The sequence below is a fragment of the Littorina saxatilis genome, linkage group LG16 (genome assembly GCF_037325665.1).
Source record: "Littorina saxatilis isolate snail1 linkage group LG16, US_GU_Lsax_2.0, whole genome shotgun sequence".
Classification (NCBI taxonomy): Eukaryota; Metazoa; Mollusca; class Gastropoda; order Littorinimorpha; family Littorinidae; genus Littorina; species Littorina saxatilis.
In genome coordinates, this window is record NC_090260.1 from 47,480,160 (window position 1) to 47,506,908 (window position 26,749).

The window sequence follows — 26,749 nt, forward strand, 5'->3', positions numbered from 1 at the left end:
AAAATATTTCTGATTTATTTCTGATTTTACTGCTTGCAAATGCTATTCGGTTTCAATTCACTTTTTGTCCTGCCTTTCTATGAAATTCTTGTGGTCCGAACGAAAACGGGTGGTGGTTTTTTTTGTTGGGGGGGGGGGGGGGGGTGGGTAAAAACAGGTGACTGGTTTGTGTCGTGTGTGGTATGTAGACCAGGTCAGGGGTCAAGGTTAGGTCATATCGCGTGAAGGATTGTGGTATAGATACAGTTATCACCGAGCTGCAGTTCGCCGATTCGGAGAAGACGATTTCACATTGTTCGGTTTCGTAGCTCCAGAAAAATAGATAAAGAAGATACCAAAGGAGATTTCCTACAGGTTAATCTGCACAGCGTGTTTCCAGTGTCTGCGCGAGGAAGCGCTGTCGAAAGCGCAGTGTTGATCTGGCCATCTGGCAGTCGTGTCCCCGTAAGTAGGCTACAGACAGACAGATCTAGATCTAGTGTCTCGCACTCTTGCACCGTGTCACCTATGCTTACTGTGTGTGTGTACGTGTGACAGAGTGTTTGTGTTACTGTTTGTCGATTTCTCACGTGAGTCTTGAAGGCTTCGCCTCTTGTTAAGACCTTGTTTTCTCAGATGTTCTGTTCATAACCTCTGTAAATGTACCAATTTAAGACTCGCCCCTTTTTAAGACCTGATTTTCTCAGATTTTTTGAGGTCTTAAAAGGGGGGTTCCACTGTAGACTTCCTCTTGTCATTTCTCTGAAGAAAGAAAAAATTGCAATAAAAAGATTTAAAAAAAAAGGTTTTGTATACTTGGAGGAGACTAATATTCAATTATTTTTTCCCTGAATGACGTTTTCAGTCTGCTGTTTTGGGAGGGCCGCGAATTCTGATTGTCTCACAGTTTTGCCTTCTAGTCTTTTGAAATAATTTTGTGTTAATAAATCAGTAATTTTGCACAATATAAGTTTAGATTTGGATAATATACATTTTCCTCATGACTTCTACTATTGGTGATCATTGTTTCTTTGTGAGGCCATATCATTATTTTCTGCAGAGGTGGGCAGGAAAAGTGAATTTTGTTCTGCTTTTTGGTATTATGCACATGTCCTTTCACTAATAGCTGACCTTTTTTTGTGATGCCTTGTTTTTTTTTTAACTGTCCATGCTGCCTGGCAACCCTGAATGTTTGACTTGTTTGTAAAACCTAGTGTTTTTTTTTAATGAACTCGGATGCATACTGATGTTGTGCTTGAAATAAAAATGCTAGAACATAAATCATTTTTGTCTGCAACATTTATTGTGTGTGTGTGTGTGTGTGTGTGTGTGTGTGTGTGTGTGTGTGTGTGTGTGTGTGTGTGTGTGTGTGTGTGTGTGTGTGTGTGAAAGAAATAGAGCGAGCGAGAGAAAGAAAGAGAGAAGAGGAGTGTGTGTGTGACTGACAGAGAAAGACACAGACAGAGATAGACATGCAGAAGACAGAGACAGACAGACAGAGAGATACAGAGACAGAGACAGACAGAGAGATACAGAGAAATACACAGAGAGAGATAGAGCTTGACATGAGGACGGAGAAAAGCAGACAGAGCGAGACGGACAGAGGAAGGCAGAGAGAGGTTCCAGGAGACGGACAGAGGAAGGCAGAGAGAGTTTCCAGGAGACAGAGAGAATGAGATTGACCCCGACCAAAGAGAGAAAGCGATCATGACGTCAGTGAAGAGTGACCTCCCTTGAGCACACTTTCAAAAAAAGGGGGCGTCATACCCAGCAGACAAGAGTTAAAAATCAGTGCTCAAGTATTCACTGCAATGTCTTGATTGCTTTCCTCAACTGCCCAGCCGTGTGCTTGCAAGGGGCGCAACTCTGCCACAACAAAAAAGCAAGTTATTTTGCAACATTGTATTTTCACATGCACCACAAACAAACACACAAAAAACACGTCTTTCAACTTTCTTTCAAGAATCTCCAAGACTCTCAGCCGACTGTTTTGTCTTCTTGATTTTTGTGGTCGGCAACCAGGTGGGGGGTAACTCTATCCGCTCGTCTTTGGACGGATCGTTGTGTCGTAGGACTACTCTCCCTTTCACCATCACCGACTTGACCCCGTTGACCTAGAAGCAGAAAATATTCTTTTGACATTAAAAAGATATTTAAGATCGTGAAAGAAAGTCGTGTTTCATGAAAATCTTCTCATGCACAAAAATATCCAGGCGAAAATGGATGTGAAAATTATTTATTCTTATTCAATATTTTCTGCAAATACAGTCATCAAGCTGATAACTAAAATGCACAAATAGACATTTAAAATAAAAATTGAAAAAACTCTATTGGGGGAGAGACTAACTATTGAACTTCAGAGAACAATAATACACAGCCAACAAGACAGCTAGCCAGCCAACAAGACAGCTAGCCAGCCAACAAGACAGCTAGCCAGCCAACAAGACAGCTAGCCAGCCAACAAGACAGCTAGCCAGCCAACAAGAAACTATGACACAAACACACACACGCATACAAATTCACACCCACACACGCATGTACACGCACACACTCACACCCACACCCACACATGCATGCACACCCACACATGCATGCACACACACACATACTCACACCCCCCCCACACACACACACAAACTCACACACACATCAAAATTATCATTGTGTGCACTTACAGTAATTCTGAAGTTGAACTCTTCGGGCCCTGTGATGGCTTCTTGGGGCAGGGTGATGCAGCTTTCTTTTACTTCCACACCCTGAAAACACACCAACAAAATCATTCTTCTTCTTCTGCTGGGCTCATGGGCTGAAACTCCCACATTCACTTGGGTTTTTTTTTCTTTGCAGCTTTCTTTTACTTCCACACCCTGAAAACACACCAACAAAATCATTCTTCTTCTTCTGCGCTCATGGGCTGAAACTCACACGTTCACTTGTGTGTTGTTTTTTCTTTGCAGGAGTGGGTTTTTACATGTATGACGGTTTTACCCTGCCATTTAGGCAGCCATACGCCAATTTTGGAGGATGCTGGATTACATGATCTTTCCGTGCGTACATGCACTTGGTCTTGTGCTTGCATGTATACACAAAACAGAATAAGGCACTAGCAGGTCGGCACATAAGTTGACCTGGGAGATCGGAAAAATCAACACCCTTAACCCACCAGGGGCAGCCAGGATTTAAACAGTCAACCTTCTGCACAGGAGGCCAGCGTCGAATCCCGGCCGTGGCCGCCTGGTGGGTTAAGTGTGGAGATTTTTCCGATCTCCCAGGTCAACTTATGTGCAGGCCTGCTAGTGCCTTATCCCTCTTCGTGTGTACATGCAAGCACAAGACAAAGTGCGCACGGAAAAGATCCTGCAATCCATGTCAGAGTTCGGTGGGTTATATTATAGAAACACGAAAATACCCAGCATGCTTCCTCCGAAAGCGGCGTATGGCTGCCTTAATGGTGGGGTAAGAACGGTCATACACGTAAAGTTCCACTCGTGCAAAAACACGAGTGTACGTGGGAGTTTCAGCCCACGAACGCAGAAGAAGAAGAAGTGGGGGGGAGGGGTGGGGGGGGTGACAGCTTCAGTTTAAAACGAACTAATTGCGACAAGGTGAGTCAGCTACACAGTGGAAAGAAGTCATGTGACGTTGCTGTGTACAGTGGATTCCCTCTTAATGAGACCTCCACAAATCCGGAAAAATATCAGGTTTGAAAAAGGAGGGATTCTTCAATCAGGGGTCTTAACAGGGGTGGGGGGGTCATGCTGTATCCTCTTTTCAGGACAGTCCCATCCAGGTACTCACAGCCTTTCTGAGAGCGACTCGGACGTTCTTGGGGGTGAGCACCCAGCTGTTGTCTCCTGACATGGGCACCTTCAGGTACATCCCCGCCAGCTGCTTCACCGTCTGTAATCATGATAACGATCAAAACAAGGCATCGCATGTTTACCAAATTCCACAGAAGAAAATCACCTGCAAATGGATATTAAAACCTCATCTACAAAAAGCCAACCGAAAGAACTTCAATCGATGTTAATTGTTACTTGATCATGACAGATGCCTTGGACTAATGCTAATGTTACAACACAGCTTTTCTTTTTTCCAATTTCTTTCTTTATTTGGTGTTTAACATCGTTTTCAACCACGAAGGTTATATCGCGACGGGGAAAGGGGGGAGATGGGATAGAGCCACTTGTTAATTGTTTCTTGTTCACAAAAGCACCAATCAAAAAATTGCTCCAGGAGCCTGCAACGTAGTACCCAATATTGACGGACTGTGTGATGATATCTTCTGCTATGGTCTGTTGAGACAGTGATATCAAAATCGAGACCGGAGGTCGAGATTTTGATATCACTGTCGAAACAGACCAATAGCAGAAGATATCGTCACACAGTCAGTCAATGTTAGATATATTGCTAATTCTCTGGACATTTTGTATTTACTGTAAAGAAATTACAAAAGTATTTGTCTCAGTTTTGGCTGTTCCATATCCCTCCCTCTGATTATTATTTCTTTTTGTTCATTCACTCTTTTCTTGTACTTTTCAGTATTTAAAAATGTCTTTTCTTTGAAAAAGTCTAGTCACTTGCTCAACTAAATTCTGGGATCATTACATTTTCATATATATTTGTTTGTTTTTAAATGTAGGTGTTTTTGTTTTTGAAGTGGGGAAGCAATAAAGAGGTCGTCGATATCAAAACTGATATCGACGGAAATGTCGTCGATATCACTTTTACAATGAGCTCAGTTTTGCCCAATTGACCAATGGAAATCCACGTAACATATGAAATAGCAATATTACAATATATTACCTTACTGGGAGAATGCAAGTTTCCAGCACAGAGGACTTAACATTTCTTACATACTGCTTGACTAAAATCTTTACAAACATTGACTATATTCTATACAAGAAACACTTAACAAGGGTAAAAGGAGAAACAGAATCCGTTAGTCGCCTCTTACGACATGCTGGGGAGCATCAAGTAAATTCTTCTCCCTAACCCGCGGGGGGTCTTTTTCACCCTTTGATTACAGATATCATGCACACCAGCGCCCACCCTTCACTACCAGAAGAAAAGAAACACACACAAAACCCAAGTCTGCACCTCCTCTTGAAAATGTACACATGTATACATTCAGGGATTGGCTTGGGCGTCGGTCATCGGTCTTTTGCCATGTTAAATTCGGAAAAGACCGACACACATGGGTCTCAATCCGTCAACTGACTGATAGACACGCAGCAGTCAGTCAGCTCGCCTTATTTTTGTCTGCTGTCTTTTTCTTTCTTTTTTCCCCCATTCCTTACTTAATTGAAATGAATATGTTTATTGTGTCCTCAGACCTTTTATTCTTCTTCATGTAAGTCCATTGGAAAATAAACAAGAAAATGAAAAAAAGATTTGAATTTTCCTCTCATTTGTACATTGTAAACAACTTTCAGAAGTTTCTCCTCCCTGCCGTAAAGCACAATTGCGGCAGTCCCGTGGTGGAAGGAAAGTTTATTTTCTTGACTGATTGGTTTGCAAAATGACTGATTGATTCATGGCTGAGTCAGTCAATGGACCTCTAGTGGACAAAACCCAATCCAATCCCTGTACATTAGTAACAGTCACATACATATGTCAAAACAATCAGAATGCACACCACCTACCATTTCACCGTACACTCCCAGAGGTTTTGCTTCTTCTTTTATTCCTTTCTCCTGTACAAACAAACAAAAGAAAGAAAGTCAAAAATAATATTGTTGCAGACATTTTTCTTTTACCACAGTAACAATTATGACTACAAACTCTTTATCCGAAGAAAACTGCAACATGAACAAATAATAATAGTTGCTGTTTTCTTGTGAGTACATTTGTTATTGTTATCCGGTTCGAGTTCCTCTCACCCGCAGTCCCTTGTTCCATTTATTTGTTATCCTACATTCTACACTTGCATGCCTTCTGCTTCAAACTTCAAAAAGTCAAAGTGTGTGCAAATTGAAGACTTTCATTTCTTCAAAGTTGTAAAATCTCTGACGTCAAAAGCTGAAAGATGCCACAACAAGATTAGCATCATGTGTAGGTTCACACAAATTCTTCCAGAGGATTAACAACAAATTCAAAAGTGTTTCAAGAATGAAGTTTGTCTTGGTGACTTTGTCACAATGGGCCGTGACAAAATAGGTCCATGCAAGACTGTAGTTTGACCCGACCTCATTTACATGAAATCTACATGAATGTGTGAAGAGATGGTTAAATTGTTCATTACAATGGGTGGTCTCTCTCACTAATGTAGGATCATCTTTTTGTACAGTTTGTAAATCACTAAATGACACCTGTGTGTGATTAATTCATTAACAAATCCCAATCTACATAGGAAGCAGCTAGGCTGTTGATTCTTAATATGTAGATATCTCACAACAGAAGGATGCTCTAATCACATGCAATAGCCTGTACAGGTCTGTGTTCCTCTACACCATCATTTTACAGGGGAAGGAATTTATTCATAAAAAAAAAATAAAAACAATGACAATGAATTCAACAACATCAATTACTAATTAACACATATATAGCCCTCATTTTGATTATACTATGCAAGAAATTGATTCAAAATATGCATATGCAATCATCTCGAAAGGGGGTACACAATGCACGCAGCGAACCGTCAACAAAACTAATACTGAGGTGGATGCCGGGGGGTGGATGGGGGGTTTGCAGGACTGAAAAAGTCGCTGAACTTGCTTGCTGGCCGCCGCGCTGCTACTAATGACTTCGGTACTCGCTCTCTCTCGGACTCCCCCTTATCGGTTACCATTGTTTCATTCCAGATGGCTCTCCTTCACTCATCACCTACCCCCTGCCCTCCAACCCTCTTCCATTCCCCGCATTCGTTCCCACGGGACTTGCTATCACTTCCCCCTGCATTACCTCTACACCCCCCTCTTTTCCCGCATATCTGTCTCGTTTAAATAGAGTTTATTGTCGCTAACCGCTCCCTCTAAACTCACACTTTGCCTCCCCTATTTATTTTTTCGGCAAACACTTTTGCGTTTTCGGCGGAACAAAAAAATTTTTTGCGGAAATTTGCCTTTTGGCGGACAATTCCCATTCCTGACATCATTCATCCTTCAACATTTATCACTCAAGGAAACCTAGAGTTTGATATACATGTTAGCAGTTCATTGTTACGACACACTTCTGATGTAAATGTCAAGTATACAAGACATTTATTCACAACATTAGGACAAAACAGACAGACATATAACATACCATTCGTCCACAAGTAATAACGGAACATAACATGCAGATTACAATACTGATAAAAAGAAACCTGGCTGGTTTTATTCCACGATAATTCTGGTACAGATCTGTGGCTGCATGTGAACATGCTAGTGTACATACAGGAAGGCTGGTACAGATCTGTGGCTGCATGTGAACATGCTGGTGTACATACAGGAAGGCTGGTACAGATCTGTGGCTGCATGTGAACATGCTGGTGTACATACAGGAAGGATGCTACAGTGGAACTCCCCCTTTAAGATCACAACCTGATTTCATTCCTCTGCTTTTGGAATTTACAGAGGTTGACGTGAACAGAAAATTTGAAAAATGAAAATTGGAAAAAAAGGTGAAGTAAACAGTGATGGCGCCAATATTTTTCAAACCGGTACGCAAACTTTTATGATTAAAAAAAAAGGTAGGCTGGTCATTGGAACTAGTACGAGTCCAACTCAGAGTACTGGTTTTGTTGTTTTACCAGCAAAAAAAAAGGTAGTTCTAAAACTCATCCGGTAGGTTATACCGGCAGCCAATTATTTTCCAGTATTTTCTCATTTTAACCGGTAAAATAACGGTAATTACTGGCTAATGCAAATACTGGTAAAGGGTGGAAAACCACATTTGTGTGTGTGGAAGGAGTATATATACTGTACCTGCTTTTCCCTGGTGAACTTCTCCACGTTCTCGTCTGTTGCGTACACAGCCTGGCCGGCAGGAAAGAGTTTTCCGCGGAACAGTCGTCTCTTCACCGTCACTGTGTCGCCACGGATACCCACGCCTGCAGTGGGAAAATATGATTAGGCAAAAAAAAAAAAAAGTTGTATGTTTCTGGTTTGTTTGTTTGTTTGTTTATTTGTTGCTTAACGTCCAGCCGACTACGCAGAGCCATATCAGGACGAGGAAGAGGGGGATGAAGGGGGCCACTTGTCAAGCGATTCCTGTTTACAAATGCACTAACCCATTACTTGTGTCCCAGCAGGCTTTAGTAAAACTAAATTAATACCTACTGGAAGATTACCAGTTTCCAGTATGTTAAAATAGGCTTAACCTATCTACTGCTGGACTTACATCAGAACACTAACAGATTAAACTATACATGAATCGCGAGACAAGCGGCAAGAGAAGAGATTTTTGGAAAAAATACAGGTGAATGAGCAAGAAGGCAGAAAAAAGAAAAGAATTCATGAAGAAAAAGAGAGCATGACAGGAAAGAGGAACCAAAAATCTACCTAACAGCAAACTAAAAAGCTCCTGCAGTTCCAAAAACAGGAGGGGCCTTTAATTTCATAACCGCAGTGCCCCACTGCGGGATATGTTTCTGGTAACATGGCTACACAAAATAGGGTAGGTAGGGATTTATTTTGTTTTGTTGGTCAGGGTAGAAAATAACTATACAGTGACGCAAAGAGACTGGACTTACTATACAAAGAGAAAGACAACACATTACAAAACAAATGAGACAAAAGGGATGCGGGGTTATCCCCCTTGTGTTGTCTGCCGCCTGTTACTTTTGTTTTGACGCTTTTTTTTCTTTTGTTTTTACAAATGCAATAAAAAAAAAGTCTAGGGTCGGCGGAAAAAAACTAGGTAGGGTCGGGTGACCAGAAACATACAATTTCTTTTTTTTCCTTATGGTTAGTCGTGTGAGACAAACTGACAGCTAAGGTGAGGACAACAGTTAACACACTCTGAACGATTTTCCCTCTTCCATTTACCCATAACAAAGACTATGCCCATAGTTGTACCCCATGTATATATTGAGGCTATATTTTGCAAGAGTATTTCAAAGTGTGACCACCAAAGTTCTAACCTTCAACAAAGTCTGTGAGGATGCATGTGATGTCAGGTGTCTTGTGGGCGTGCACCCTGTCCACAAAGTTCAGCACGCGGTTCTTCTGCGTCACCTTGGGCAGCGCGCCTTTCCTCGCCAGCTTGGGGGGGAACATCTGCTCCATGATCACTGTCGTCTGCAACACACTTTTTTTTTTTTAAACTGCACATACACCATCGAACACGCATGTTCATGACATGTGCACCTCTTTCCGGCATGTACATGCGCCCTTTTATGTTCACTCTCACACACTTTCAAGGTTACACGTACTCATTCAATCACTTAACTTACATTAAATATGCACAAAACACACACACACACACGCGCACACTCTGACAAAGTTTGTGAAACACACACACACTAACACACACAAACACTGACACACACACACAAACGCACAGAGGATGATCAACAACGTCTACTACTTACTCGCACATGCTCCAGGTTTAGCAAAGGTGCATCTTTATGTGTTGTCAGCAGTCGTTGACTGCACTGACGGGTCGACTGCAATGCCGTTCGCAACATTGCTGTGCGGCGTGTGCCGACGTGAAGTGCAACTCAAATCTGAAACAAGGTGCAACAACTTATTCCGGAAATCAATCGTGGAAATAATTGATCATGAACGATTTTAACACTTGATTACAGCCACGCAACGAAGTATAGCACGCAAGGCAACGTCACGTTGAAAACCGTACCTTCTCCAGGTCACACGCTGCCACAGGAAGTTAACTTATTCGCAGACCTCAATAATAGGCCCGCACTCAAGGTCATTGATGAAAATCTTGGACCATACATATATATTATATAATTATATGCATTATTCATATTATTCATGTAACTTGACACTTTTTCAGGATATGTTGTCATATAACAATATGATATTTATATGCTTCTGTCAAATAAAATAAAAGTGGGTGTACATTGAAGCGCGGTACAGCTGTTCGCTATATCCGGTCACAGGCTGCTACTTGTTGAATTATCCGAATCTGTTTCATAGATTGTACCTTCTTTCCCTGAACCATGGTAAGTTTTCAGAAATAGTGTATTATTTGTAACGTTTTAAGAGGATGAGATACTTTCTACTGCCAATGCTATTTGTGGGAATAAGTGAGATAACTTCCTATTTCTCCAACTCAAAGGTTTGTGTTGTCAGATTGGCTTGAAGAGTTCATGCACAGTGCGGAGTCACTGTATTCTATTCTACTGGGATTTTTGTCAGTTCAGCGAGTGTCTGCCAGCAGCAAAGTTTGTAGCTGGCGGGCTAATTATAGTCGAACTGGCGAGGCCGCGAGCCCGCCAGCCGAGCCTACAACACGCGTTTTATCTAGGTCACTCTCTGAAACATGTCTTCTTCTTCTTTCTTTAGACTGCCGCCTTCATCAAGGTGAAGATTCTGCAGACAATTATTAACTGTGCCTAAGCAATTTTGCCAGGAAAGACCCTTTTGTCAATCGTGGGATCTTTAACGTGCACACCCAATGTAGTGTACACGGGCGGAGGGTTCGGACACATGTCGTACAAATGTCGGTCTGTGAAAGATACGTGTTTGTTGATGTGAAAACACTGAAAATGGGATCGTTTCCGTGACTTGAATTTTGGATTACCGTCATCTTGTGTATATTGTTCCTCTGATATTCAGGCTTTGTGTATGTGCAACCTAGAGGTCCGTGTGTAATTCGGTTTGTTTGATTTTGAAGTAATTCTGCTATCGACTGTACCGGCAGGTCGTTCTTTGTTCCACTTCCAATAAGCAGAACGTGCGCATTGTATACCATTTTGTAACCACGCTCAATGTTTATACCAACTACCTACTGTGATTCTGATGTTGCCGTCAGTAAGTACTTAGTCTAAACTGTGTCATAGAGTGAGAATAAGTGCGTGGGATGTTTTTGTGTTTGACTTTGGAGCAGTTTTGTTTCGTTAATCTATGCGCCTTGATCAGTGCATGCACGGTTTGAAACAGGCATTCGACTCTCAATAGCGCTGCTCGCGCGCTCCCACCTGCAGCCTGGCCTTATCAACACAGCCAGAGCAGGCCGCGACCTACTAACTGCTAAGACAAAGAGTGGTTTCGGGCGCCACTGTGGATGGGATGGGTGGGAGGGAAATGGGGGAGGAAAGGGTAAATAGGCGGGAGGGAGTGGACTTGGCCAGTTATTTTTAACTCACGCCAGCAGTGTAGCTGACAGTACCTGTAATGGAATACAGTGGAGTGGGTGACGAATAATTTTCTTCAGAGAGTTCTACAGTTCTTAAAGGTATGTAAACATTTTCATCACAAGACTTACAAAAGATTTTTGCATTTTCTGTTACAGCACCAGCAGGTGAAGATTTCAAGACAGACAAAACAGTCAACATGCAGATGGAGCGTTCATCAGAAATACCAACATCGTCCAGTGCTGACAGCAACGTTGTTTGGCTGAAACTAGAGGCAGCTGAAATACCAACATCGTCCAGTGCTTACAGTGAAGTTGTTAGGCAGAAACAAGGGGCAGCTCCAAGCGGTGAGTGTGTAATGTGATATTCAGTGTGTGTCAAAGATGGAGAGCGGTGAGTGTGTAACGTGATATTGTGTGTGTCAAAGATGGAGAACTATGTTGTCGAAGAGTCATAAGCCTGTAGTGTGATGGAGACAACTCCAAGCGGTGAGTGTGTAACGTGATATTGTGTGTGTAAAAGATGGAGCACCGTGTTGTTGAAGAGTCATCAGCCTGTAGTGTGATGGAAGGTTGTGTACGTAAGGGTGAAAACTGATGAAACCCTGCAGTGGTTTTTTTCTGAAAATGCGCTTTAATGGAACGTGTTGTGCAATTATCTAAGCATGTGTATAATTATGTTGTCATAATTCACTTTACCTTTTTTAGCTGTTCAAAAATCTTCAAATACGAAGGCTCGGAAACTAAAATGATACCCCATGGGAAATAATTTCTTGAGAAACCAGTGGTTCCATTTTCAAAATTAATTCATCATCAAATGTCCACTTTGCACAGGGAATACCCAGGCTGTTCATTTCTGGTATGTGACCAAGTGGAGAGATTGTCTTATTCCATGCGGAGGCCTGGCCACATCTGAGATTGTGTTCCAAACTGTTTTGAGATATGTTTACACAAGAAGGAATGTGCCGCTAAGTGTCATCTCTTTCTGTCTTTCGTGAACATATCTTCTTCTCTTTCAGGAAGAGAATCATTCTGTCTTTTTAGAGTTAATAATTTTGATCTTTTAGGAATGTTCTCTTTCATACATTCAGAAAAGGTCTGTAAACATGTTCTCACGATGAAGAGAAGACTTCAAACAGATTTATGAATTTTCTGTTTCAGCACCAGCAGGTGAAGATTTCAAGAGAGAGAAAGCAGTGTGCGTACAGATGGAGCGTCCAACAGAAATACCAACATCGTCCAGTACTTACAGTATGGTGATGAAGACAACTCCAAGCAGTGAGTGTGTAACGTGATGTTGTGTGTGTGAACAGTGATGAGTGATCATGTACATTCAGTTATTGATTACTTGATACAGGTTTTAGATGTAAAAAATATTCGATTTACAGCAGTAAGCTAGGTTTCCAAGAGAACGACTGTTTTATGACTTTTGACACGTAAAATATTTTGGTATGTTAAAAAAGAAGGGCCATAAAGTTTCTTTTCTACCCCTACACTATGAGTTAAAAGGACAATGTTTCTTTTCGACCCCTAAACAATGAGTTAAAAGGACAATGCTTCTCGCATATCCTTGCTCAGGTCTCTTTGGGCTTAAAGTCATGTAGAAAATTATCTGGTTTCATTGACTTTTTTTGCACAGAGTTGAACACTGCATTTTTTCAACAAATTTCAGTCATGTAAATTGTCTGCCCAAAAGGCAAAAGTGTCCACCACAAAAATAAATGGGGGAGGCAAAAAAACTGATTTTAATGGTAAACTCGGAGCTCAGATGACACCAAATGGTGTTGGGTTCTTTGGAGACCCGGACCCCCCTATTCAAAGCGCCTTTGCTTCGCACCAGTAACTGGATGCAAAGCGTCTTCGATTGCTATTACTTCAAAATGCCTTTTTTACTTTTTACATTTTGTCAAGTTTTGACTAAATGTTTTAACGTAGAGGGGGGAATCGAGACGAGGGTCGTGGTGTATGTGCGTGCGTGCGTGCGTGTGTGTGTGTGTGTGTCTGTGTGTGTGTGTAGAGCGATTCAGACTAAACTACTGGACCGATCTTTATGAAATTTGACATGAGAGTTCCTGGGTATGAAATCCCCGAACGTTTTTTTCATTTTTTTGATAAATGTCTTTGATGACGTCATATCCGGCTTTTCGTGAAAGTTGAGGCGGCACTGTCACGCCCTCATTTTTCAACCAAATTGGTTGAAATTTTGGTCAAGTAATCTTCGACGAAGCCCGGACTTCGGTATTGCATTTCAGCTTGGTGGCTTAAAAATTAATTAATGACTTTAGTCATTAAAAATCAGAAAATTGTAAAATAAAATAAAAATTTATAAAACGATCCAAATTTACGTTTATCTTATTCTCCATCATTTTCTGATTCCAAAAACATATAAATATGTTATATTTGGATTAAAAACAAGCTCTGGAAATTAAATATATAAAAATTATTATCAAAATTAAATTGTCGAAATCAATTTAAAAATACTTTCATCTTATTCCTTGTCGGTTCCTGATTCCAAAAACATATAGATATGATATGTTTGGATTAAAAACATGCTCAGAAAGTTAAAATAAAGAGAGGTACAGAAAAGCGTGCTATCCTTCTCAGCGCAACTACTACCCCGCTCTTCTTGTCAATTTCACTGCCTTTGCCATGAGCGGTGGACTGACGATGCTACGAGTATACGGTCTTGCTGAAAAATGGCATTGCATTCAGTTTCATTCTGTGAGTTTGACAGCTACTTGACTAAATGTTGTATTTACGTCTTACGCGACTTGTTTCAATTCGCATGCCTAATATTTAAGAATAAGAATAATAAGAATAAGAATACTTTATTATCTCATAGAGAAATTCAGGCGTGGTACATAACAATAGTACAAACAAGACATTGATTTTACATAAAACATATAGCACTATATAACAGGGCAGGTTATAGAAACACCTTCCACATACCTCTCTGGACATTCCTTGCATTGTTCTTACGCATTCAGACATGAACACATCCATGTCTCATTTACACATCGCACACATGGACATTCTTATACGCTCAACTTACCCATTCACACATGGACATTCCACCACGCTCCACTTACACATTCTTATACGCTCCACTTACACATTCACACATGGGCATTCTTATATGCTCCACTCCCACATGGACATTCGACTACGCCCACTTACACGTTCACACATGGACATCTTTAAAGCACTGCGCTTACATTCTCGCACACCTGCGCGTATAACGAACTATGGCTAAACATCATTGCAAAATATCATAGCATACAATATATTTAATGTTATCATTGTCCTTGTGGTAGGTTAGCTTAAAAAGTAAGTGAGGCGGTCATAGCCAATCACAACTCAGCAAAATGAATCAGCTAAGGTCTTTTTCTTCTGCTTTCGATGATCAGCCAAAGTCAAAAGCTACCTGCCCAGACAGCAACATCAGTTTTGATTTAGCTTTCTTATATATGTCTCCTGGTCACTTGAAGGCAAAGTGTCTCAACTGCTTTAAATCATGCAAAAATATGAAAGTTGCAAACCATCCAAATATAGGTGTTATATTCACCACAGATTGTCAAAAATCATTTTGTGTTTTGTAATAAAAAGAACAATTACACATGAGAATGCAGAAACTGATGCTGACAAAACCTGCAACTGTTTTGTTATGTTGCAATCGGACATTTCCGAACAGTAGACTTCCACTACATGGTTTTTGTGGTCCAAAGAATGAGATAGCGATATACGCATTTCTAGATGTGTGGGGGTAGTGTTGAGGCTGCGGCAACAACAAACAAACATAAAAATTCAAGTTTTGCCCAAAGTCACTTTTAAAGGGAAGCAACTGACTTTTCTTCCTCTTGACTTAGAGATAAAACGTGGTTATTCCCCTTTGCACACGATTCCTTGAACCACTAAGCCTATGTTCCTGTGGTCGCAGGGTGTGTGTATGTTCTTTTTTTTTTTTTTTGTTTGTTGTGGACAACGCCTTTATTTTCAAATTTTGCAATTATGAAAAAAGTGCATAGTGTAAAGGGTATTATGAAACACGAAGTTTCATTTCATTTTTAAACATGAATGTTAAATTTACGGGAGTACCATATCTAAATTTGCTAATGCACATTTTAGCAATAAGAACTAAATGGTTAATGATATCTAGACACACGTTGCCTGCATTTTCAACACAAACAACCCCAAGTAGTACAGATTTTGCGTTAAGTTTAACACGTACACCAGTTTTATCTAGTATAGTGTTTTCGACGTGTTTCCATAAAGGCTTAACTTTACTACAATCATAGAAAAAATGTTCGATGTAGTCTCTTTCGTGTGTGCAGTATGGACAATATTCACTGTCGGACAGTCCCATTTTTTGTAGAAGAATGTTTGTGGGATAGATGTTGTGAACAATTTTCCAGTGCAATTCTCGTAGTCTTGATTCTTTTGTTGCGTTTTTTGCTATAGACCAGCATGTTTCATTGACGTCAAAATTAAATGTATTTTTCCAAAATAAAACAGAACAGGGAGTGGAATACTTCGTCTTTACAATAAATTGCCTAATCAGGTTTGCAATCGTATGGTTCGTACCGTTAAAGGCTAAATAGTGTTGTTCGTTAATATCAGATGTAACAAACTCTGGGTTGTTTCTCAAGTATTTGGAGACAGCGGCTCTAACGACCAGGTATTCCAGATAGAGATTTGGCGAGGGCCCTAAAATTTCATTTACCATTTCAAATGGCATAATAGTATTGTTGTGCAACACATCATTCACATATGTAAACCCTTTCTGAGCCCATTTCTGATAATAAATAACCTGATTCTGGTAGACTATACCACTATTATTCCAAAGACACGTCATTTTTAACGATCCATGCCATGGAGTTTTACTATAATCTAGCCATGTCGAGGCAACATGTTACCAAAAAACAGACTTAATCTGATGAAAGCCTTTGAATTTTTTGTTCCTATAGTAGTACTAAAACAAGCTAAGTTCCTTCCAAAAGATTGAAATGTTCCTCTTGGTATCCATGTCCTCGTGCCATTCACATCCTTACTCGACAGTTTAATAAACCATTGACACAGGAATGAGTCTTGCATCACCTTGATATCTATCATATTTACCCCGCCCTGGTCTGTGTTACTGTTGACTACTACCCTTTTCACCTTTTCAAATGCTTTCTTATTACAGTCCCGTTTCCTCCACAAAAACCTATACAGTAGAGTGTTGATTTCTTTCAGCACCTTATCTGGCAAGCAGATGGACTGTAACACATACACAAACTGTGATAACAAAAAACTCTTAATTACGCATATTTTTCCGAGAATACCCAGATTTCGTTTTTCCCAGTTTAGAATTATTCTTTTAACTTTATAGCGATTTTTTCTTGCCAGTTCATCTCAATTTCGGATGCGCTTTTAGCGTTTGAGAAGTAAACTCCTAAGATTTTTATCTGGTTTACGCGTTTAAAGCCAAAATCATCCATGTTTTCATTTCTTTTGGAACCAATCAACATCATTTCGAACTTGTGCATGTTTAACTTAAGACATGTCATGATATTAAAGTAAATTGCTCCAGTATTTCTAAAACACAGTTAATGTCTTCTTCGTCTCTTAGAAACATGGTGATGTCATCAGCATATAACAATACTTTTGATATGTTGTCTGCTACGTTTAGCCCTTTTAGCTCTACACTCTGTCTAAAACGAATCGCTAGGAGTTCTACACCGATCACGAAGGCCAGAGGTGAGAAAGGACACCCCTGACGAATCCCGGAATTCACTTCAAAGTCTTCGGAAAGCCACCCGTTATAGCCAATACAACTTCTTGTATTAGCAAAAAGAACTTGGACCCACTGAACAAAGTCTAGACCGAAGCCTAGCCTTCTAAAGGCACTAAGCATGTTTTTTTTGGAAATAGAGTCAAAAGCAGCCTGAAAATCGAGTGCTAATAGTACACCAGGTTTTTCTTTAAGTCTGAAATATTCAATTACATCATGAATTGTTCTTAAATGAGCACTAACGTTCCGACCTTTTATATAACCCAACTGGTCCTCGTGTACAACGCTATCTATAACAGTACATAGTCGATTCGCTAAACATTTTGCTAACACTTTGTAATCTGCATTTGTCAGTGAAATTGGCCTCCAGTTAGAGAGTTTGTCTTTCGGGAGGTTTTTCCCTTTATGAATAAGGGTTAACCATACCTGTCAAGTCCTACGCATTCTGCGTAATTCTTACGGTTTTTCAGTGTTTTTTGGGTCCTACGTCGTATACCTCAAACCATACGCATTTTTAGCATTTAAAAAAAAAAAAAAAAAAATTTTTTCTTTTTTTTCTGGCATGGACTGCCGTTCATTCCTTTCTGAGGAGGAGCTTGCACCAGCCACACAACAGAAGTTCTGGCATGATGTGCGCCAGTTCTATGTGGCCTGTGTGAGGAAAATGTTGAATAAATTTCCATTTGGCAGTGAAACCCTGCAACAGCTTCAAGTGCTGGATCACAGTCTGGGAGCTGACACACTGACTGCCTTCTTGCAGGTCAAAATTAACTCTGAGGCATGCTGCCATGATTTTAAGGTGACTGGCAGCATGATTGACAAAGCAAAGATTTGCACAGATGAATACAACAAAGAACACAAGTGACAAATGACAAGTGAGAAAAAAATGAACGAACAAGAGTGCAGTGTAAATGTATTACATGTAGTGGTAAATAAAGAGCAGTTTGTGTAGAAAGGAATTTATCATATGTGTTTTACTTTTAGTTTGCGAAAAACAATCTGATTGGTTTAGTGTGTATGCGTGAGAAGTTGAATTTGTGCGTTTAACCACATCCTGATCCACGCATTAACTATGGTTTTTGATCCCCAACTATGGTTTCTTATGCCATTTACTATGGTCAGAGGCCAAAAGTACTTGACAGGTACTGTATGGTTAACACAGCCGCCGTTTGTGAGTGCGACAAGTGACCGTTTTGAAACGACGCATTATAGGAGTGAACAACAAGGCCCTTTAACTTGACCCAGAAAAATTTCAGAAATTCAGTTGTAAGACCGTCAGTGCCAGGAGATGAGCCGTTATTTAACTTACTTAGCGCCCTAGAGGCCTCTTCAACGTGTGAGTTTAGATAGAGCGGACAGCGTCAGATAAACTCTATTTAAACGAGACAGATTAGCCGCGGGTGGAGGAGGAGGATGTTAGATACTTGAGGTAGGCCTAAAGGGATCAGTGTTGGCAGGTAGGGAAGAGAGGGTAGTAAAGCAGGATATCAACACTTAGGCCCGTAATTAGAAAGAGAGGGGAGAGGAGGACTTGTGAAAGTCAAGGAGAATAGCCCAGCCGCAATGTCCATGTTGCCGGGGGGCTTGCACGTGTGATGCATCAGCGGGGGTCTATAAGAACGGGAGAGCAACACATTGTGGTCAGTCCTTACCAGCGTGGCGCAGCGGGCATATGCCAACTATTTCTTACTGCAATATGGACTTCGAATTTGGAGCGTGGGCAACAGATCTGCCTTTAACGGTGGTTAAAGTTCTCCAGGATGAGGAGTTGAACACCCTCAATGTGCTGAGAAATGCGACTGCCCAGGATTTGGAGGGCCTGGGTCTCAAGCGTGGCCACTACGTAGCGCTGAGAGTAGCAGTGGCGGCCCTGCAAAAGCGAAGCGGGGGAGGGCCACTATCCCAGCGGGTGACTGAGGAAAAAAGCGTGGAACCACTCCAGGGACTGTTAGGCGGCTTGTCACTGCAGCCAACAGGTGAGACCTCCTATCTCTCCATTCTGGATTTTGTGCCGGGGTCGATGGCGGCCGAGGAAGAGGTGACACTCGGGGGAGGTGTCATCCTAAAACTCAACCAGAGACCAAAACTTGACAAAGTCTCCCCCTGCCACTGGATTGTGGCAAACGCACGCATCATGGCGAAGTTGAGTGCTGAGAAGCCCGGGTTTGACTCGACCGCCTACCTCCGGTACACAGAGATGATAGGCGAGCTGGGGGCCAGATACTTGTGGCAGTCGGTGCTTCTGTACGACGACGAGTACAGAAGGCGCCAGTCGTCCAGCGGATTCAAGTGGGGAACCCCCAACCCCCACCTGTCCACGGTGATCCTGCGGGACCGGCTCCAGCATGGCGTCCAAGACAACAAGGGCGGCAAGGCTACGACGGCCAGCGGCGGTTCCCGGCGACCAGCGGGACCCAACGGGAAGGAAGTGTGCTTATTGTATACCAACAAAGGCGACTGTCCCTATGGGTCCTGCTGCAGATTCCTATACGTCTGCGACACCTGCGGCATGGGCCACCCCGGCAAGGACCACAAAGTGACAGCTACCACCTCCCCAGCCTAGGACACAGCGCAACGAATTGCCGACAAAACGGTAGGCCCCACCTTCAACAGCCCGTTCCCTCAGCTAGATTCCAATAAGTGCGAATTTCTCGGAAATAGTGATTCCATTAATGCTAAATCTCAAATGTGGCACAAGGTGCTAGAAGGCGATCACGACAAAACCTTTTTATTAGATGGCATAAGAAACGGTTTCCGTGTAACAGAAGAGAGTAGGGCAGGCGTACTAGACGTAGAGCAAACAAACCATAGGTCATCGAACGAACACCATAAAGCTGTGGAAAAAGAGCTATTAGATCAGATAGAAAAAGGTTATTACATTGTTGCTAGTAGAAAACCAACTGTGGTAAGCGCTATCGCTGCGATTCCCAAGGATGATGGCAGCATCAGGTTGATCCATGACGCTAGCAAACCCACAGGTAGGGCAATGAACGACTATTCTATACCTGAGTCAGCTAAATTTCAAACCGTATCTGACGCGTGCGCCCTAGCGAAGACAGGGTATTGGTGTGCAAAAGTAGACTTGCAGTCCGCCTATCGGTCAGTATGCATCAGTCCGGACGATTATTGTATGACTGGGCTGAAATGGCATTTCACAGGTGAAAAGAAACCTACTTATCTCTTTGACAGTCGGCTGCCTTTTGGCAGCAACGTAGGGCCATCACACTTCCATCGCCTGTCGCAAGCTATTCGCAGATGCATGGCACGGAAAGGCATGCCAGGTGTGTTAGCGTATATTGATGATTTTCTTCTGGTAGCAGCTACCAGACAAGAGTGCAATGACATGTTACTGTCTTTAATTAGATTATTGAGGGAACTGGGTTTCAACATTAGCTGGAAGAAGGTGGTGGGGCCTACTCAACGTATCACGTTTCTCGGTGTCGACATCGACACGCGAAACAACACCCTGTCACTTGGAAGTGACAAGTTGCAGCAACTGCGGCAGCGACTCCTCCAGATCCGAGGAAAGAAGCGCGCGACAAAAACTCAGCTACAAAGCATAGCGGGGTCCCTTAATTGGGCCTGTCAGGCTGTCAGAGGAGGAAAATTCTTTCTGCGGCGGATACTGGACACGATTAAACCCCTTCAGCAGCAGCGACACAAAGCGAAACTATCTGGCGAATTTCATAAGGATGTACAATGGTGGCTTTCTTTTATGCATGTATTTAACGGCACAGTATATTATTTTCACAATGCAAAACAGCATGTTCATGTAGATGCATGTAATATTGCAGCGGGTGCCTTTTGGCAAGGTGACTGGCAGTACACCATCTTTGAAAAAGACATGCAGGCAGCAAAGGAGCTACATATTAACTATAAAGAAGTGTGCGCTGTGGTGCAAGCAGTGACACGATGGGCTCCGATGTGGTGCGGACAAGAAGTGATTATTCATACCGATAGTACTGTCGCAAAAGCTATCATTAATAAGGGCAGATCGACTAATAAGTATGTGAACAGTCTGCTCCGTAAAATGGCGTGGGAATGTGCAAAAGTGAACTGCAAAATCGCGGCGATACATGTGGCTGGTAGTGTAAACATCATGGCTGACACAATTTCCCACCTCCATGAGCCCAGACGGCGCGAAGACTTAGTGCGTCTGTTGACATTCTGGCACCGGGGGAGACCCCCCGACATCAACCTGTGTGACCATATGTCTGACCAAGCCCTGTTGTTTCTTGTTTTTCAGACCAGCAGCCCCCATTAGGGGCGCAACTGACTGCAAAGTGTTGGATTACAGAGCAAGTGCCATTTCTGATAACACTAGGAAGACTTACCGCATCCACCTTACCTCGTATTTACGTTTCTGTGGGGAGATGGACATAATGCCAGTGCCTGTGAACGAGCAGACTGTTGCGCAATACGCAGCGTACCTAGCCCGAGGTTTGAAACCGTCCTCCATCAAGCAATACATCAACATTATTCGCATTCTTCACCTTGAAAGCGGCGTGCCGCACCCATTCAGGGACTCGTGGTACGTCCAGACAACACTTAAAGCTGTGGTCTATTTATGACTTTCCGGGGCTACGAGGTTGAAAAATAGGGATAAAATCATGTACAGAATTCTGTACAGCAAACACTACCTGAAACCCCACCTATAGGGCGTGTATGACCTTGAGAGCCTCAGTCAACGCTTGGATTTTGCAGTGGTAACATCCGGTTTGCTCTCTAAGAGCTAAGCATATTTGTCAAGAAGGATCGAGCAGAAAAAATTAACGACTTGGCACGGATTCGAACTCAAGGCCTCGGGGCCTCGAAATGTCTGGGCCGATGTCTTAACCGCTAGGCCACTCCACCAGTGTTGTCAAAGATAAAACAAATTGATAATTTTATATCTTTCTACGCTTGAAGTACCATTCATGCGTTGCAAAAACGTAAAAATTGCCATTAAAATTTGCCTTTATTTGCAAACATGTTTCTCGGAATCGCAGTACATGTTTACACCCTCATGCTACACGACATTCGCGCCATGCAAATAGCTGCAATATCTCTATTTACAACATGCAAGAAAAATGACATGAACAGTAATTGAATCTCTCCAAAGCTCTGTGCAGTTGAAAACAGACATCTAAGAAATAGTTATACATATATTCACTTCTGAACAATGGGCGGATAGAGGTATAAATCATGCTGCTTCAAGAATAACATAACATGAATTCATATGAATGTTTTTCCTTCTTATTCTCAATTGGCGCAGTAGCCTAGTGGTTAAGTCATGAGACACGACGTCTCGAGGTCGAAAGTTCGAATCTGCGCAGGGGCGTTTATTTTTTCCCCTTGATCTCTCTTGAAGATAAAATATGATCAGTTTTGAGAGAGCAAACCGGATGTTATCCCTGCAAAATTCAAGCGTTGACTGAAGCTCTCAAGGTCATACACGCCGTATAGGTGGGGTTTCGGGTAGCGTTTGCTGTACAGAATTATGTACATGATTGTATCCCTATTTTTCAACCTCGTAGCCCCGGAAAGTCATAAATAGACCACAGCTTTAAGGTATTAGAACACACCTGACAGTACGCTGGAGTAGCCTCCCTTCCCGGATTTAGAACGCGTTTCGTGTCGTAACAGATTATCCACTTATTAGCCATATCCGTATGCAAAATAATGAAATAAACATTAGGAAATGTCAGAAGTTTACAACTATCGACATTCTCTATCAGTGCAATAAAAAACAATCGTTAGAACTTGCATTTACGACATGTCGTGCGTGAGAACGTGTCACTGTAAACAAGCACTTCTTGCCTGGCTGAAGAACCATACGAGTCAATCTAAAACAGACTGACAAGTAATGGAAAGCAGTCTGCGGATAAACATAACAAACTGCTGATGAAAAAGTGTGTTCGTCCCTGCTCTGGATAAAAGACATTGGACTGATGACAACGTGGCAGCGTTCACGCGAACAGATTTTTTTCAGATTATCGCTTCTACATTTTATTGCACGTACTTGGGGCAGATCAGAATTTCACACAGTGGAAGATGACAAATTGGTCTTGTGAGTTGAGAACCACATGTTCTTTGCCGACAGAAATCACGATGGGACAAGATGCAGATTGTGTTGAAGAGATGTTTGCAGATTATCGCATCTACATTTTATTGCTCAGATCAATGCACGAAGTTGGGGTAGATCTGAATTTCGCAATGCCGGAAGACGACAAATCGGTCTTTTGAGTTGAGAACCACATGTTCTTTGGCGGCAGAAATCACTATGGGACAAGATGAGGATTGTGTTGAGGAGGTTAATACTGACTGACTTTAGATGAAGAGTTCCTAGACCTGGTTTTTGTAGAGAGGCATCATGATGATATCCTGTGTTTTTTTAACGTTCTTGGTGACAACGCGCCAGAATCGCACGAAGATCGAACTCTCGAAGAAAACAAGTTTATCGCAGAACATCGGAAATGTGAAAGTATTACTCTTCCTGTCTGATCAGTCTCCCCGTTAAATCTACAGGCTACATTATTTATCAGGTAACTTACCAAACCGGAGTGTGAAGGAGGCAGTGTTGACATAGTTTACATGGACTTCATGAAGGCATTCGACACTGTTCCACATGCAAGACTGATCGCGAAGGTTGAAGCGCATGGAATTCATGGTAACGTCCTTAACTGGATACGCAACTTTCTAGCGGACAGGCATCAGCAAGTGATTGTGAACGGTACACACTCAGACAAAGCGCCAGTCACCAGTGGAATCCCCCAGGGAAGTGTATTGGGCCCTCTGCTCTTCACCCTGTACATAAACGACTTGCCTAGCCAAGTCACCAGCTCTGTGAAGTTGTTTGCTGACGACACCAAGCTATATACACGTACTGACGTGCCCTCAGGACCTGTTGTCATGCAGGAAGATCTGGACAAGCTACAAGAGTGGTCTGACAACTGGCTCCTCAAGTTCCACCCAAAGAAGTGTAGTGTCCTTAAGCTAGGCAAACAACACACAGAGACCAGCTATCACATGAAAGGGAGATCCGAAAGTGGTGAGGAGGTTAGCATCACTCTAGAAGAAAGCGAAACGGAGAAAGACCTTGGTGTACTTGTAGACAATCGCCTGAGTTTCAAGGGACATGTTGCACAAGCAACTGCGAAGGCAAACAAAACCTTAGGCATCATCAGGAGATCGTTTGAGCATCTGGATAGGGAGGTGTTTGTACAACTCTACAAGAGTCTTGTCAGGCCAATCCTTGAATATGGGCATTCAGTATGGCAGCCACAGCAGAAACTGCTGTGCAAGGAAATAGAGGACGTACAGAGAAGGGCTACCAAACTGATATCGGCTCTCAGTGAGAAAACTTACCCAGAACGACTTGCTGTACTCAAACTACCGAGTCTCGAACACAGGCGTCTCCGAGGTGACATGATCGACCTCTACAAGTATATGCATGGGATCTACGACACAGGCAACCCGAATTTCCAGCTGACCGAAACCAAAGACACTAGGGGAAACAGCCTCAAGTTGTACAAACCATTTTGTAGGCTGAACGTTCGGAGCTGCTTCTTCGCAGAAAGGGTGATTCCTCACTGGAACAGTCTGCCAGAAACAGTTGTGACAGCACCATCAGTGAACAGTTTCAAAGGAAGGCTGGACAATTTCTGGGCAGACAGACCAGAGAAATTCTCGCCAACGTGCTACCAATAACCGCCCGCGCATGCCACCAACAAAAGTGTTATTGGAGTACTATTCGACAGGATCGATGAACAGGCCTAAGGCCTTAAACATCGCAAGTTCAAGTTCAAGTTCAAGTTCAAGTGTGTGTGTGTGTGTGTCAGTGTCAGTGTGTGTGTGTGTGTGTGTGCGTGCGTGCCGGATTACCACCTTTAACGCACCCTTTTGGACTTTTCTACGTAACCTTACTATGCCTGCTGTGACATTCACGAGGATTATTGTGATTCTTGGACAATCGTGTGCCTGTGCTGGACTTGCAGGAAGACAAACGGCGTCGGAAGTATACGTGCTGCCAAGTGTGCATGCCCAGAGCGCAGTTTGAACGGACAGTGAGTGTGTCATTGTGTGGAAGTTTTGCTTGATTGATTTATTCATGATTTGATTTGCCTTTTGGTTCAATAGAAAAATCTGTGTACGTTATACTTTGTATTTTGTGGTGTGATTCGCCCGAGTGCGAGACCCCCATCCCCGAACGCCTCTGTGGGTAGAATTGTATAATTGTGTGAGTAACGTGAGTGTGTAGATGAGAATGTGTAGATGAGAATGTGAAAGTTGCTTTGGACCCAGACACACACAGCAGACTTCAACGCAACAGCTAAGTTTCAGCCTGACAAAGAAATTCGAGTGACACAGCTAAGGGCTGTACTTGTTATTTCTCTATTAAAACAAATGTTTCAAGATCTTTTGGCCAATAAAAAATAAATTGTCTGTTTCTAATAACATGGGTAAACAAAATAGGGTAGGTAGGTAGGGATTTTTAATTTTTTTGCCAGGATAGAATTCTTCAAAATAACTAAATGACACAAAGAGACAAGACTCGCTATAGATAAATTTATATAAAAAAAAGTAAAAAATGTGACAAAGAATATAAAATGATTGTTTTACCTGGTCTGGAATCTTTAGTAGTAATTGCATAAAAAAAGTCTGATATATATATATATCAATTATCATGTTAACTTTTTCTTAAAATGGGTGCGCTAAATCCTAGTCTGTTTGTTTTTAATGGACTAAGCAATCCTTGGACTGACAGAAAATATGTATTTTAAAAATGTCCAGTTGCAAATTACTTATTTTTCTAATTGGAAGAGAATATACACTCTTTTGTGTTCAAATGGGGAGGGGGCGGGGGTAGTAAAAGGATCACAGTTCAAGATTGTGCGCGACAAGAGGTGTGTTTCTTTTAACTGTGATAAAGAGCGACAACTCAACTTGGTATCTAACACTATTTCTGAACACTGTAACCACTGTAACCACTTTAGCACTTTTAATTTATTTTATGTCTTCCAAACTTCTTCTTCTCCTCCTCTTCTTCTTCGTTCATGGGCTTAGACTCCCACGTTCACTCATGTTTTTAGCACGAGTGGATTTTTACGTGTATGACCGTTTTTACCCCGCCATTTAGGCAGCCATACGCCGCTTTCGGAGGAATTCCAAACTTCTAATTCAGCTTCAAAAAATGAGAGAAAAAAGGTGTTTTTTTAATTCAACAGTTAAATCACTATGTTGGATATTCTATTTTGCTTCCCTATTTATCTTAAGTTTTTGATCATCTGATTACCTTGCTTTCCTATTTGTAAGATAATATGCACTCTTTTCTGAAAAATAGGTAGGGGGTGGGGGTAGTAAAAGCATCAAAGTTCAAGATTTTGCGCGACAAGAGGTGTGTTTCTTTTAACTGTGATGAAGAGGGATAACTCAACTTGGTATCTAACACTATTTCTGAACACTGTAACCACATTAGCACTTTTAATTTTTTTTCTGTCTTCCAAGCTTTAAATTCAGCTAATAAAATGAGTAAAAAAGTGTTTTTTTCTGAATTCAACAGTTAAATTACTATGTTGGATGTTCTATTTTGCTTCCCTATTTCTGTTCTGAAGTTTTTGATCATCTGACTACCTTGCTTTTCTATTTGGAAGACAATATGCACTCTTTTCTGAAAAATGGGTAGGGGGTGGGGGTAGTAAAAGCATCACAGTTTAAGATTTTGCGCGACAAGAGGTGTGTTTCTTTTAACTGTGATGAAGAGGGATAACTAAACTTGGT

The 26,749-nt window shown here is 41.8% G+C and overlaps 2 protein-coding genes across 5 annotated transcripts in view; one reads left to right on the top strand and one right to left on the bottom strand.

The window, feature by feature from the left end:
• Positions 1 to 1,866: 1,866 nt before the first annotated feature.
• Positions 1,867 to 9,778, bottom strand: LOC138949745 (large ribosomal subunit protein bL9m-like). 3 transcript variants are annotated; one of them, XM_070321560.1, is made up of 7 exons: positions 9,494 to 9,628; positions 9,044 to 9,200; positions 7,887 to 8,011; positions 5,625 to 5,675; positions 3,778 to 3,879; positions 2,655 to 2,735; positions 1,867 to 2,093 (listed from the first exon to the last, which is right to left on the bottom strand). In XM_070321560.1, the coding sequence occupies exons 1-7, from the start codon at positions 9,587 to 9,589 to the stop codon at positions 1,938 to 1,940; spliced, it is 768 nt and encodes a 255-aa protein (XP_070177661.1). In that variant the 5' UTR covers positions 9,590 to 9,628; the 3' UTR covers positions 1,867 to 1,937. The 3 variants fall into 3 exon arrangements, with proteins under 3 accessions (XP_070177661.1, XP_070177659.1, XP_070177662.1); XM_070321558.1 differs by having other exon boundaries at positions 2,655 to 2,846; XM_070321561.1 differs by lacking the exons at positions 3,778 to 3,879; positions 5,625 to 5,675 and adding an exon at positions 9,760 to 9,778.
• Positions 9,779 to 9,901: 123 nt separating this feature from the next.
• The window catches only part of LOC138949688 (zinc finger protein 431-like), a 55,236-nt gene continuing 38,388 nt past the window's right edge, over positions 9,902 to 26,749 (top strand). The window contains exons 1-3 of one of the 2 annotated variants that reach the window (XM_070321469.1): positions 9,902 to 10,087; positions 11,380 to 11,568; positions 12,382 to 12,498. In XM_070321469.1, coding sequence (XP_070177570.1) covers positions 11,421 to 11,568; positions 12,382 to 12,498 — 265 coding nt within the window. In that variant the 5' untranslated portion in view covers positions 9,902 to 10,087; positions 11,380 to 11,420. Of the gene's footprint in view, positions 10,088 to 11,379; positions 11,569 to 12,381; positions 12,499 to 26,749 lie in introns of those variants that run through there. The other variant, XM_070321471.1, reaches the window with a different exon arrangement.